The 15,091-nt window shown below is 49.6% G+C and overlaps 1 protein-coding gene across 1 annotated transcript in view; it reads left to right on the top strand.

Moving 5' to 3' along the window:
- Nucleotides 1-1,017: 1,017 nt before the first annotated feature.
- The window catches only part of PRR14L (proline rich 14 like), a 37,659-nt gene continuing 23,585 nt past the window's right edge, over nucleotides 1,018-15,091 (top strand). Inside the window, exons 1-2 of the mRNA XM_068989635.1 lie at nucleotides 1,018-1,043; nucleotides 9,963-10,486. Of these exons, the coding sequence (XP_068845736.1) occupies nucleotides 10,013-10,486 (474 nt within the window). The 5' untranslated portion in view covers nucleotides 1,018-1,043; nucleotides 9,963-10,012. The remainder of the gene's footprint in view (nucleotides 1,044-9,962; nucleotides 10,487-15,091) is intronic.

The raw sequence follows: 15,091 nt of genomic DNA, 5'->3' as shown, positions 1-15,091 counted from the left end.
TCCCAACAACATCTGTAGTAGCCTATATGTGATGTGCATGCGTACATGGACGATGGATAGACTCATTGGATGTAAACAATAGTGTTGGCATTTGGGTTTCTGTATCTCCAGCCCTAACTAAAGCTGGGGAAACTACTATCTCAGATAAAACGGTCCATATGTTGACTGGTTCAAAGATACCTTGATCAAAGATGAGAAAACTAAAATCTCTCACAAAACTGTAAAACTTTAGCTCTCTAATCAGCCAAAAAATAACAGACTTCTGTTTAAACACATGACTGTGTGATTTGAAGCAAGTTGATTGCATTCTCTAGACCTCAATTCCCTCTTGAAAGAACATTCTTTTCCTTCCTTCAAATATCTGCTTAGTGTTTGCTTTTGCGGGCACTGCTCTGGGCGGTGAACAAAGAATGATGAACAAAACAGATAAGGGTGGGAGAGAGAGATGATAAAGGAGTCGATAAATACATGAAATGGTAATTTCAGCTAGTGTTAAAGCTATGAAGAGATGAAAACAAAACTCCAGAAAGGAAAGGGAGCAGGGGAGTGACATGATCTAAAATACTGATTCCAGGTATAAAAAGATATCTTGGGCTGCCAGGGTGGAAGCCGAGAGGTCCCAAGAGCTGCAAACATTACGGCCACAAAAGAGGACAGGACCAGGGTGGTAGCAGTGGAATCAGACACTGGGCCTGAGGCTCAACAGCGGAATCAAAAGGTGTGTTCCCCTTTAAGAGTCCTGGAGGCGGGGGCGGGGTAGAGGCCGCCAGACCTAGCTGAGGGCGGGAGTCCCTACTGAGGAGAGCCGCCTCCAGGGTGCGCGCGCGCGCAGTGCGGGGGCGGGACTTGGGCGAGTCCGCATGGCTGGCTCGGGCCCCGGATGAGGAAGTGCAGGGCGACCATAGAGACGAAGAGGCGGCGGTGGCCGGAGCGCCCCCGGGCTCTCACGGCTCGGCTGGCTCAGGTAGATTCGGCGGCGACGGGGTTGCGGCTGCAGAAGCCGGGCTGGCGGGGCGAGCGCGGGCCGCGGAGCAGGCCTCAGGGTAAGAGGCTGGGGGCGGGAACGCTTTGGGCGTAGCCGCCCCGTCCCACTCCAGCCCTAGCGGACCCTCAGCCCGGCGGTGCAGGCTGAGGGAGAGCCCGGGTCCCCCGCCCTCTTGGAGCGCCGAAGGGAACGCAGGCTGCGCTGCGGGCGCCGAGAGACCAGGGGAGAGGGAGGAGCCCAGGCCCCGCGTCGCGAGGGCAAAACAGCTTCTTGGTGTCATGGCTCCGGCGGGGGAAAGCGACTGCTCGTCGACCTCGATACGGCGGGGGACCCCCCAACTTCTCTCCTCGGGAAGGCGACGCCCGTTGTCGTGGGCGAACGCGCGTGTCCGGCTGCATCGCGCTTGTCAGCGGAGGGAGACCCGCTCCCGGAGTGCGAGGGGGCGATTCTGAACTTATTTTCAGGAGGGATAAGACTTCTCTTGATTTGGTCAGCGCCCCTCAGGTGGAGAGAAAGATTGAAGTTGCCTAAAAGTGAGAGAGATCTTCCTTTCCTGTAAAAGATAGAGTTATCTTTCCTCGTATTTTTCGCCTTTATCCCGGTATATGGGGAGGAAGACCTAGAATTTACTTAGAGGGCTTAGTCAGGCTTTCTCCCCTCCCCCAGCCGTGTCCACCGAGGGAGCCTTGCTTCTCTGCCCCCGAGTCTCCTGGTGTGCCTTGAGCTCTTTACCTTTGCACAATGAAGAGCGTGGTGTTTGGAGTGTGAGGGATGCAAGCTCGTGTGTCCCACTTTCCATCTTTATGACCTTGACTCAGAGCTTCACCTTTTGTCAGCCCATCTCTTAATTTCGGTCTTCTTTTCATAGAATTGTCCTCAAGACTACTGGAAATTTCGTGTAACTGCTTGGTACATAGTAACCTTTTGGTAGACTGTTGCTATTAGTTACTTAGTTTGCTAGGAAAGAAAAGTAGTATCTTCCATAGAGAAACAGATTTTTCCATGCGTGCCTCTTCCCATCCCTCCCCACCGCTCCCCGCATCCCTTCCTCACTAGAGGGGAGGCTTTTAACCCCCGGGAGGCAGAGAAAGAGGCGCTTTTACTCTTTTGGATCCTAAATTAACCAAGCTGTTAGAGTAATCTGGGGAAAAGTCTGTTTGGGCAAACAGGTCTGGAAGATCTGACAGGAGAAGCAGCCTTCCCTTTGTCACAGAAGCTATCAGTCCTTCCCGACTGGTTAGAGCTGCCCTCTTCCAACCCCCGTACTTGCTCTGCTGATGAAAAAGCTTCCTTCTATCTGATCTGCACACCCCTCACCCCCAGAAAGGAGATTCCAACTTCTTTCTCCTGCTCTCCCAAGAAAATACGACTCTAGACCTTTGAGAGGAGTGCCCTTTCCTGCTGTATCTTTGGAATGGCACAAATGGTTTCTCTTCTCCCCTCCCTTTGAAAAAAGGATGAAATCTCATGCAGAGTCTCTGTCAGTAGAAATCAGGAGCATTTGCAGTGTTTCACTCCCCCCTCGCCACCCCCGTGGAGATAGAGGGATCCTTTTTCTGAGTGCTGATTAGGGGAGGAACAGGAAAGCTGTGCCTGATGCTCTTGAGATTTCCTGTGCTCTCTTCCCGTGTGGAAGAGCGAGGCCCTGTTCATTGTATGGATTTCCCTGCCCCACTTAGAGCTTGTCTGGAGAGCTTGTTAAAAGATCCCTCTTCTTCTGTCCCTCAAGAAGAGGCCCCTTTTCCGAATTGCCTCAGAGATTGGCTACAGTGTTTGAATCTTTGGAAAAGAAAGGCCCTTTCTCAAGGTGAAAGGCCTGTGGGGAACTTCTGAGGTCCCGATCACTATTGTGAGTATTGTCCCCTGACACAAGTGCGGCAGCGCCTAGCGTTCTTCCTGCTTCATTTTGTCAAGAGCAGCCCCTTTGCTTTTGGAATTAACAAGAAGGGAGACCTTCAGACTTGGGATTATTGGGGCACATGGCTTTCTGTTCTGCTATTTTCTTTGTTTGATTCTTTTTTTCTTATTCTTCTTTTGCTTAGTGCTGTAAACTTTATACCCCCAGAACGTTTGTTTCGGGGAGTGTTTGAATGACTAAAAGTTGTCACTTGGTCAGGTTTTTAATATTCCTGTAATAACGTGTCTTCTAAGGAGGCTGAGAGCTGCACTGTTAGTTAATCTTTCACTGGTAGTCTCCCCACCCTCCCCCTGGCTTTTGTCACTTGGTGGGATGGGAATTAACACTTCCCAATGGCCTGAAGACACGCTAAAGAACAGCTTTCTATCCTTTTCGTATGTAAAGTGTTCTTAAATTACCTCCTTTGCCCTTGCAGTAGGGATTAGTCTGAATTCCGTACCACTTTTGTTGGCGTCTTTAGGTGCGCTGTGCCAAAACAAAGTGAAATAGAGAAGTTATTTAGAGTCTTGGGAATTTTATGGGTTAGCAGAACTCTCTGAGGTTATTTTGTTTGACTTGTCCATTTTACATGTGGAAAACAAGTCCAGGAAAGTTCAGTGACACACACTCAAGGCCATGCTGAGTGTGAGGGGCAGGATAGGGACCCTGGTCTCCCACCTTGGAGACCAAAACTAGACTACTTCCTAACCGTGACTCTGCCTTTGAAACAGGAAGACTGGGAGATGATTGTTCTCAATTGAAAAATGATTTCTTCTGTTGGAATAATTGTGCTGCCTACTCCCCCAAATGTTAGTCTCCCCCCCGCCCAGGGATAAATCCATCCCCTGAACAATCTAATTCTTATTTGTGTTCACAGTAAAGATGACAAGCCAATAGCAGGAGGAAAGAGTTGTTTGTGAGTCTGTGGGTTATTTTTCCCTTGTACCTCAAACTAGGTAATTATCTGATGTCTTCAACCCAGTAGGTTGGTTATAAGTCTGTAGTAAGGATTAAGCCATAAATCTCTGTCTACGTTTTATAAGCACACGCTATACTTACTTTATTTCATGTATATTTAAAACTTTAAAAACTTTTATGGTTAAGGGAGAGAGCTAACATTTAAAAAATACTGATAAACGTAAAGGGATTTTACACTTACCAGTTGTTATTTATTGCTTCATATTTGGATCTTGAGATATAATATTTTTTAAAAGTTTAACATGTATTACACACTCATTGTAAAAAAAAAAATGGGGATATGTCATTAATAATCCTATCACCCACGGTTGCATTGTTAATGTTTGGCTTATAGTTTTTAAAACATTTTTCCTGTATGGATGTAGATATATACTTTACCAAAATAAAATAATCCTATTTTTTAATATGGACTTTCCAGGAGGCACAGTGGTAAAGAATCTCCCTGCCAATGCAGGAGATGCAGGAGACATGGGTTCGATCCCTGGTTCAGGAAGATCCCCTGGAGGAGGGTATGGCAACCCACGCCAGTATTATTGCCTGGAAAATTCCCTGAACAGGGGAGCCTGGCGAGCTACAGTCCAGGAGGCTGCAAAGAGTCAGACCCGACTGACGACAGATAAACACACAATGTTTATCTAGTTTGATAAGACATCCCAGACAGCTTTCTGTGGAGAGGTATATTTCCATACCATCATTTTTTATTGCTCCATTGAATTCAGAAATTTGAAGGACTCGAATGGTAAAATTTTGTTTCTGCTGTCTTTGTGGCACAACCAAGTATCTTGATAGATGGAGAGTTTAGTGACATGCGCTGGTGAGCTACGAATAATTGTAAAACCGCTACTCTAGCTTCTAAATCCTACTTCACCTCTGGGGCTTCCCTGGTGGCTCAGATGGTAAAGAGTCTGCCTGCAGTGCAGGAGACCCAGGTTCGGTCCCGGGGTCGGGAAGATCCCCTGGAGAAGGAAATGGCAACCCACTCCAGTATTCTTGGCTGGAGAAGCCCATGGATGGAGGAGCCTGGCGGGCTGCAGTCCAGTCCATGGGGTTGCAGAGAGAGACACAGCTGAGCAGCTTCACTTACTCAGCTTGGAGTTTCAGCTGAGGCGCTGAGCTGTTCGTGGTGACTCCACTGCACACACTGCTGAGAAACTTGAGGACGAGAAGAGCTGAAGAGAAAAAGGAGGGGATGTCTGTTTTGCTTGAATAGCCAATGTGCATGGTTGTTTTACAGGTTGAAAAGTCTTAGAATTCTGTCTCTACCAAACACGCGTAACGAGAGACAGTAGCTTTGTGACATCTGGCTTTTGTATATTGGGAGTCATCTTTTAGTCACCAAGCCTTATAATTCTGGTTCGGTCCACAGCATAGGTGGAGAAGGCAATGGCACCCCACTCCAGTACTCTTGCCTGGAAAATCCCATGGATGGAGGAGCGTGGTCGGCTGCAGTCCATGAGGTTGCCAAGAGTCGGACATGACTGAGCAACTTCACTTTCACTTTTCACTTTCATGCATTGGAGAGGGAAATGGCAACCCACTCCAGTATTCTTGCCTGGAGAATCTCAGGGATGGGGGAGCCTGGTGAGCTGCCGTCTATGGGATCGCACAGAGTCGGACACGACTGAAGCGACCTAGCAGCAGCAGCAGCCACAGCATAGGTGGGGGCACAGGAAAGATGAGAGCAGTTTTTCCTGAGGAATGTTTTGAGCCATTTTGTGTGGTCAGTGTTGCCCCTCTGCGATAAAGAGCTGTTTAGTGAGTGTGCGTGTGCTTCTGCATGGTCCTGTGTTCAGGGCGAAATCCTGAGTTAGGACGATGGGGACGGAACAGTGAGGTGTGGTGGAGACACAGCTGGCGTTGGGTGCGTGTGTTTGAGTGCTGACTGCACAGCGTGTGGACGGCCAGACCGTTACCTTTGCGGATTCATGTCTGAGCTCTAGGGTCACGCGGTGCCATTACTGAGAGAGGCAGCAGGACCAGAAATAAAAGCATGTAAGGTTACTGAGAACATCTTAACTCATCCTTGAATCTCACAGCTGTTTGCATGGACAATACTTGATTTTTTACTGGGTTGAGTGTGCTCTGTTTTAGGCATGTTAAGTTTGGGGGAGGGGGCTTCCCTGGTGGCTCAGTGGTAAAGAATCCCACTGCCAATGCAGGAGAGTAAGAAAGACATAGCAACCCACTCCAGTGTTCTTGCTGGGGAAATCCTATGGACAGAAGAGTCTGAGCAAAGTCCATGGGCTTGCAAAAGAGTTGGACACAAGTTAGCAACTAAACAAGTTTTGAGAGGGTGCCATCCTTGTCAATGAAACATAGATCACAACTTGAGAAAAGGTTGAGGCCATGGACAGGTTTCTTTTTTAAAAAAGTCAAATTTATTAAGATATAATTCATATACCATACAATTCACAGGGTAAATTGTTCAATTCAGTGGCGTTTGGCATAGTCAGAGTTGTGCAGCCATCACCACACCAGTTTTAGAATACTTCTGTCGTGCACCAAAGCAGCACTGTCCATCAGCAGCCACTCCGTTTGTCCACTTCTTCCAAAAGTTGTTCAGTCCCTCAGTCTTGTCCATCTCTTTGCTACCCCGTGGACTGCAGCACGCCAGTCTCCTGTCCTCCACCATTTCCTGGATTTTGTTCAGATTCATGTCCATTGAGTCGTTGATGCCATCCAGCCATCTCATCTTCTGTCGTCCCCTTCTCCTCCTGCCTTCAGTCTTTTCCAACATCAGGGTCGTTTCCAGTGAGTGGGCTCTTCGTATCAGGTGGCCAAAGTATTAGAGCTTCGGCTTCAGTCCTTCATGAACATTCAGGGCCGATTTCTTTTAGGATTGACTGGTTTGATCTCCTTGCTGTCCAAGGGACTCTAAAGCCTTCTCCAGCACCACAGTTTGAAAGCAATAAATCTTTGGTGCTCAGCCTTCTTTGTAGTCCAACTCTCACGTCCATATGTGAGTACTGGAAAAACCATCGCTTCCAGAAGTAGGCGACCACTAATCCACTTTCCGGCTCTAGATTTGCCTGCTCTGGACATTTCGTGGAAATGAGATCTTATAACAGTGGTCTCTCATGATGGCTTCCTTTAGCTGCATGCTGTTTTCAGGGGGCACCTGTGTTGTGTCATGAACCAGCACGTTGCATCTTTTCATAGTCGAGTAAGACTCCGTTGTGGATGGACGACATTTCACTGGCCATTCGTCCGTTGGTAGACATTTCGAGCTGTTTCTGCTTTCCGGCCCCTGTGAACAGTGCTACAGTGAACATCCACGTACAAGTTTTTGTGCAGTTGTGTGGTTTTTGCACGTTCCTCAGAGTGGAGTCGCGGAGTCGTGTGGTTCCTCTGTGCCTAAAGGGACAGTTTGAGTCACCTTCTTGGCAGACAAGCTGCATGAAAAGGCAAGGGCATGAAGAAAGTGAAGCCGGGGAACGCATGTCCAGGGCTGGATTTGAAAAGCCCACACGATGGCGGCTGGTGAGACCCACGGAGCCTTCTCCAGCCACAAGACCATCTCCTGCACTGGGCTTTCTAGTTCTGCGCTCGCTCTTGCGGTCTGTTTGTGATGTGACAGTCGGAAGCTGGATGTTGTCTGTTGAGGTGAAAGGGGAGCTGAACCAAATTAAAATGGAGCACTGCCAGCCTTTTGGGGGAGGGGCCTCAAATAGCAATTCCACTATTATTCCCTTAACCCCCACGTATCTACACACACACATTGGCCTAAAATCCAGAGGAGCCCTGGAGACATCCAGGAGCTCGTGGAGAAAGGGGAGACTAACTCCAGGAAGGAGGCCTTGGCAGTGCGCTCTGTGGAGTCCGCGAGCCCTGCTGTGCTCCTGTGCTCAGCAGCCTCTCTCTCCTTGTTTCCCTTTTGGAGTTAAGTCTCTTCTTACATTACCTCAGCCTCATGGGTCGGCCGTCTGCTTTCCTATAATTTCTAGCGTTTAAATTGGTGGCGTTAAAATGTGCCCTTTCGTTTTGAGTAGGGTTCCTTGAGAACACAGAGGCGCTCAGCGGATGAGAGCACAGAGGCGAGAATAAACTGTCCCCCATGGGTCAGAAAACCAGGAGAAGGGCAGGATGGCCCGCAAGGAGAGCGCCTGTCACCCGCCCCTGCCCCCTTCCTCGGTCCCAGCTCCAGTCCAGGCAGCACAGGCCCGTGGAGGGGACCGTCCATCCCCCTGTCAGCCCAGGGATGTTCAAGGAGCAGGGTGCTCAGTGATGGGGAGGTGGAGCGTGTGCTTTTGTGGAAGTGATACGGGTGGGCTCCCTCAGGGAATCAGGGTGCAAATAGAGACAGGGCCCAAAGGCCATTGGGTCCTAAGGAGTTACACGGTGTCTCAGGGAGTCCCTCCTGCTCCGAAACACAGTTGTGGTTGCTGCAGAGAAGCTGAGACCGCTCAGCACAGTGAGAGCAGATCTGTAGTTGGCTCTGGGCTTTACTTGATGTCATGTGTTTATTACGGGGAAACGTCGACGTTCGGAAGCGGTGGGAGTAGCTTTGTGAAACATCTTTTCTGTGTGCTTTTCGGCCAACGGGATTGGCCACCAGTACCTCTAGTAAATTCCTGTTCTGAATTCGGAGTTGCCAAACATTTCTCACCTTCTCTGTCCTCCTGTTCAGGGTTAGGGAAAGCATCAAGAATGAAAGCCTGCAGTGTCTCATTTGGTGAACCATTTCCGCCTTGGTCAGATCAAGTGGATTTTGTGGTGGAAACTGCACACATTTGGTAGACTAAAATGGAAAAGTCCCAGCCAGGAGCCCCGGTTCTGGGGGTACCATACCCTCTCTCTCTGCATTTGTTTTGATTGCTTTAATAATGTAGTATTGTGAACTACTTAAACATACTGATTTTAGCAGATAACCCATGTTTCTATTGCCCAACAGAAGTGAAATGTGACCCCCGGATTAGAAGCCGCAGACATCCCCTCTCCTCCCTTGCATTAACGATGTAATATTTCAGGCATGCGTGCTCACTGTCTCCTCCGTGTCCGACTCTCTGGCCCCATGGACTGTAGTCCACCAGGCTCCTCTGTCTGTGGATTTCCCAGACAAGAATGCTGGAGTGGGCCGCCATTCCCTTCTTCAGGCGATCTTCCCAGCCCAGGGATTGAACCCACGTCTCCTGCATTGGCAGGCGGATTCTGTACCACTGAGCCTCCTGGGAAGCCCCCAACACTTCCGGCAGGTCACTCACCCTCCTCAGCTATGGTGTCAGAGCCTACAACGGGAGGACAGTGGCTGCCCTGTTCAGCTCACGGGGCTACGGGGCTGTCAGGAAACTCGTGTGAGCAGTATCAGGGAACGCGCTTGGGCAATCTTGAAGTGCTGAGTGGAAGTCCGGAAGGATTCTGCCCCAGAGCTGGGATAGTGCTGTCCGGCTCCAGGCTGTGTGGTGACGATAAAAGAATGTAATTCTGTTTTCTCTGTATGTTCTTCCAAAGAAAATTCTTAATGAAGAGAAGTCAGTCAATCAGATTCTGAGTCCCTCAGTGTATGTTCCTTTAGAAGATTCTCTCTGAGTGCCTGCTAGGTGTGAGGCAGCTGTTCCAGGCAGTGGGGCTGCAGCACTGAATAAAATGGGCAAGGTTCATGACCCGAGAACGAGTGGAGAACCATCTTTACCTTCTAATTTCAAAAATCTCTTTCTGTTTGACCTTGCCTCACAACTTGCAGGGTCTGTTTCTAAAGCAGGGATTGAACCCAGGCCCCAGCAGGGAAAGCTTGGAACCCTAACCACTGGGCCACCAGGGAACTCCCGTTTATCTTCTGATGTATTTGGTGCATCGGGTCTACCCTTGAGTGCTTAGACAAGTCTTATTCTCATCTACATTTGATCAGATCTCACGTAAATCCGGCTTTAAATTGAGAATTTACCACAAGGCGGTCTCTGAATTGCGATTAGACAGACGTCTACTAAAGGTTTAAGGTATTTATTTTTCCTCAAACTCAGTCTGTTAAGCAGATTTCTTGGTGCCAGATAATGCTGGCATTTGAGGTAGAATTTTTGGTGCTTGTTTTAGCCAATTTGAGCTGAGACAGCTTCCTTCTACCCTGCAAGGTTTTAAATTCTTATCCCTTCCTTTGATTTGTGTCAGGGTGAACCGTTTGGTGTAAGAGGCTTGACTCCATATCTGCACCTGCCCCCATGCTGTCATCCGGCGTGGAGACCCAGCCCGTTCCACTTGATTCCTCCATGTCTGCTGAGGTGCAGGAATTATACTCTGAACTCCCAGGGAGTGCCTCCAAAGAGCTTCATGCTGATCCCGAGCCGAGTGCAACTCCAGATGTAAAACCCGGAGCCTCAAGCTCTCGTGTAAGTCAGAGTAGGGCTGCGCCCTCGGAGCTGCAGAGGACTCCTGCGGACAGTTGTCGTGAAGAAGCCCCCGAGACCTCGGACCATGGGGGTGAGCCTGGGCAGTGTGGGCTGGTGGACCCCTCAACAGAAGGTCCCGTGGCTCCTGGGAGCCTGGATAGGGAAGCAAAAGCTGAGAGCCTGGAGCAAAAGGTCTTCAGAGATGGAGGGGACCAGGCAGAGGTGGTGAGAGATCCCTGTGAGGGAGCGGAAGAAGACCTGCCTCAGTATCCCACAGCCGCTGGAGAACAGCTCCGCCCCGGCCAGGTAAGACACGAGACACAGCTCACTCGGCGTCTCTCCAGCTGGACTGACGCTTCACAAGATGAAGTACAGACGCTCACAGGTGGCTTACAATCCATTCCTGAAACATTTCCAGAATGTTGATCTTGATGCTAACTTTCTTTCAGTGATCTTTGAAAACGTGTGTCCCATCAGACACTTGAAGAGGGGAAGTGCTTATCTCACGAAGAAAGTGTCAGTCCTCTGTAGCAGCTGCTGTGTGTGGAATGTTGAGTCTCTCTGTGACAGTTGTGTGGGGTTTCTGCGTCCGTTGTTAAGGAACGACGCGTACTGGCTGGTTGTTTTGGTAACATCACGATCAGGACAGAGTGAGGTGTCACAGAGGTGCCTGAGGGAGACTGGACGCAGCAGGGGCTTCGCAGGATGGATACCCTCGAGGGGTCTCCGTGTTTCGGACAAACAGAAAGCCCATTCTTTAATACAGAGTGACTTGGTGTGGCATGAAAAATCCAGTCTCTGTGAGTTTGATATTAGAGTAAGAGAGATTAGTTAGGTGCTGCTGCTGCTAAGTCGCTTCAGTCGTGTCCGACTCTGTGAGAACAATGGTTAGCTCCTCCATGGCATACGGGGTCTTCCTGGACCAGGATCTGAACCCATGTCTCCTGCATTTCAGGCAGATTCTTTACCACTGAGCCACCAAGGAAGCCCTGTGGCTGCTCTTTTGTTTGTTTTTCTTGGTGCTGAGAGTCACAGGGTTAGATCTGCCTGGTTGAATCTGTTGTGAAAGCTTTAGCCTCAAGATATTCATGCTCAGCACAGGCGCAGAAACGTTCTGAATCGTCTGCTGGCTGAAACATCCGAGGGCTCAGTACGTCGTCTGACAGATATGTGGACAGGAGACATCCAGTAAGGATGCACAGTGGCTGCTGATCACTCGAGGTGTGTGACGCTCTTGAGAAACTTGTTTTTTAACGGCATGCTCCTAAAAGACCTGATCTCGTGTGATTTCCATGACTTCACTTAAGTGAGAGGCTGGTATGCTGAGGGCCAGTTAAGCTTGCTTCATTGTCTCCCCGAGAGTCTCTGATCCTGAGGAAGCTTCTCCACAGTGTGAAGGAGCTTGCTGTTTGTGTAAAAGAGATCTTGTTGGACAGAGCTAGTTTTCAGTGATTTGAAAGTAAAAAAAATCTGAACTTCACACTCTGAGTAATGAAGCTGATGGCCATAAGCTCTTCTCCAGGTCAGCCAGGACACGGTGATCCCCACATGCCGGCGGTTCTCAGCTCCTGTTGGTAAAAGTGTGTGACGGGGCAGTGCCCGCGGCACCGTGTGCACGCTGCCAGGCCTTAAGGTAGAGCTGGGGCTTCCTCAGTGGCTCAGCGGTGAAGAGTGCCCCTCTGGTGCAGGAGGTGGGGGTTTGATCCCTGGGGTGGGAAGATGCCGTGGAGGAGGAAATGGCAACCCACTCCAGTATTCTTTCCCGGGAAATCCCGTGCACAGAGGAGTCTGACGGGCTACAGTCCATGCGTGAGTAAGCACGCACACAAGGTGAAACTTTCTCATTATTCTAGCAGTTCTCTTAGGTAAACCCCTGTAGGGGGGCTGTCATGAAATGCCTTACCCCGCTCACATAATCGATGCCTTATCTAAAGTTTCTCTGACTTGAGATCCACAGAGGCACACTCCTTGTAAGCCCTGTAAAGGTGATTCAGAGTTCCTGTTCCACAGCTCTTACTTCCCAGATGTGCAAGTGTAGGTAACAGGTCCATCTGGAGACTCCATGTCTCACTGATTTTCAGTGTTCTTCACTACACACGCATGATCATGGCTGTTGCCATGAGCGTCAAGAAGTGTGGGCTCTCTCGTTTGCTCCATGCGTGGCCCCGCTCCTGTGTGTTCCATATGTCGGCGGTAGCTCTGCCTGAAGCTGGGACCACCACTGCCTGCAACTCAGGAAGCTCAGGCTTGGAGGAGGTCTGCAGAATCTAGGGCCCAAGGCTCAGAGATACATCAGGCCCCAAGGAACTGTAACCAGCCTGCTTATAAAAGCTGAAGAGCCCGGTATGTGTTCATTTCCCTCCTAAAGAGATTTGTGGGTTTTTTTTTTTTTTTTTTCCTGGCCCTATAGTAACCTCATAGGTATGAACCAGTATTGCATCTTTTCTAGGACTCACAGCCAGCTTTTAACAGGAAATGAGATTACAGATGAACAGTAAGAATGGTTTTCAGTACCCTCCTAAAATCTGCCTAGACTTTGGAGAAGTATGGCAAGCTGATTTTGGTTGAAAGCAGTGGGCAGGAGAGTGACATGTTGGCTGTGGCAGGCTGAGGTGGAGAAGATGCTGTCAATTTGACAAATTCCACTATGGTGTGACCTTTCTTATTTTACATGGTTTATATAATGCTACAGACTACTGTAGTGATCTCACTTGATTTTGCAAGAGGGATCCACATTAACTTTTATCTTGGAAACAGATTTTGCAAGGAATATTAAGATACTAGTGATCAGCTATGGAGATTTTTAAAAATCTAGATGGTAGAGAGAAATGTTTAGGACTTCACCTCTGGGAATCCTGAAACTTAAGTACATTTGTTGTTGTTATGTAGTCGCTAAGTCGTGTCTGACTCCTTGCGACCCCATGAACTACAGCATGCCAGGCTTCCCTGTGCTTCACTGTCTCCTGGAGTTTGCTCAAATTCATGTCCATTGAGTCAGTAATACTATCTAACTGTCTCATCCTCTGCGGCCCCTTCTCCTGCCCTCAATCTTTCCCACCATCAAGATCTTTTCCAGTGAGTAGCCTGTTCGCATCAGGTGGCCAGAGTTTTGGGACTTGAGCTTCAGCATTAGTCCTTCCAGTGAATAGTCAGGGTTGATTTCCTTTAGGATTGGCTGGTTTGATCTCCTTGCAGTCCAGGGGTTCTCAAGACTCTTCTCCAGCACCACAGTTCAAAAGCATCAATTCTTCGCCACTCAGCCGTCTTCGGGCTTCCCCGGTGGCTCAGCTGGTAGAGAATCCGTCTGCAATGCAGGAGGCCCAGGAGACACGGATTCAATCCCTGAGTTGGAAAGATCCCCTGGAGGAGGGCATGGCAACCCACTCCGGTATTCTTGCCTGGAGAATCCCACAGACAGAGGAGCCTGGTGGGCTACAGTCCATAGGGTCACAGTCAGACAGAGCTAAAGCGACTAAGCACACACACAGCTCTCACATCTGTACCTGACTACTGGAAAGCACTAGCTGATAAGGTATTATGGGGAGAGAACCTCATGTCTGATAAGTTTTTGCGAGTGCTACGTGGTGGGCTGGCCTTAGGGTGGTGGAGTTACACGCAGGACACATAGGCTGCTCAGCCGCGGCTTCAGGTTGTCTGTTCTGTGCCCTTATCTGCACTTGGGGCCTAGGCTGTTCAAGCTCCCACCTGATCTGGAGGTCGCCCACCACCCTACTGGCGGTGCTTGGGTGTCCCTCACATCCGACCTCAGCCTTACCTGGTCATATCTGATAACCCAGATCAGATCTGAAACTTAAAGCTTTGTAGGGTTCGCAGCCCTTGTGAGGGGAGACTTGTTTTTCCTGACTCAGGACCTTTCAAGAGGTCAGCGAGGCGGAGGGAGAGGGGAGTCTGTCCCTCTTGGCCCCTGCTTCTCCCCTTCCCTGTTAGGATAGTGCTGCTAACCAGGGAGAAGGGGATGGCCTGAAGCAGCCAGCTTGGGTGTGGGGTCTCCACCTAGGATCCCTCCTTCGAGTAGCAGGTGTGGAGGAACTGAACTCGCAGCAGCCCCAGCAGGGCACCCTCAGGAGATCACCTGAGCCCTTGGCAATCTGAGGGGAGCTGTGTGCTGCTGGCAGGAGGTCCGCTCTCAGCGTGCAGAGGCTCTTTAGACCCAGAAGGGCTTAGGGCGATCACCCCGGATGACACCGGGGTCTGCTGCTGACAGTCCTGTCAGCTTTTTCACAGGAAGGGGTGACGAGTGTCTAAGGTGTGCTGGGTGGCGAGAGCTTCTGTTCATGGCGCAAGCTGCCTGTGGTCCCCATTTGTAAAACCACCTGTGAGCTCACTCTAAGCCTCGCGAAGCTGCAGGTGGGCATCCTGAGGCTGGAGCGGAGCTGAGTCTGGGTCCCCCCTCAGCTTCTGCTCCAGCACTCGGCCTTGCCTATAGAGTGTTTATCTGAAGAAATACTCGAATAGCATCCAGTCTCACCCCTCAGACACTCAGCCTGAGAACTAGGACTGTGCAGGGCAGTGTCGTTTGGAGCAAGGGTCAAGGGTTACCACAGAAAAAGGTGCTTTCTTAACCTTTCCTTTTGAAATAATTTGAGACTCACAGAAAAGTTGCAGAAGCAATGTGAAGACCTTCATGTGGGTCCCTCTCCTGTGAACTTTTCACCACATTTGCTTTTTTCCCCTTCTGTTTAGTTTGTAGTTGCAGATGTGAGGCCTAAATACTTGACTAGGAATTTACTCGCAAACAATGGGCATTCTGTTAGGTGACCGCAGTACACTAATCAAAATCAAGACATTAACCCTTTTGTCGAAAGAGCATATTCACACTGGACCAGTCAGCCCACTGATGTCTTAGCAAAAGAAAATCTTTTTTTGGTCTAAGAGAAAAATTCAGGCTCA

This window comes from Capricornis sumatraensis, chromosome 17 (assembly GCF_032405125.1).
Source record: "Capricornis sumatraensis isolate serow.1 chromosome 17, serow.2, whole genome shotgun sequence".
Lineage (NCBI taxonomy): Eukaryota > Metazoa > Chordata > Mammalia > Artiodactyla > Bovidae > Capricornis > Capricornis sumatraensis.
Note: the sequence above shows the minus strand (reverse complement) of the source record. Positions and strands in the feature narration are given on the sequence as shown.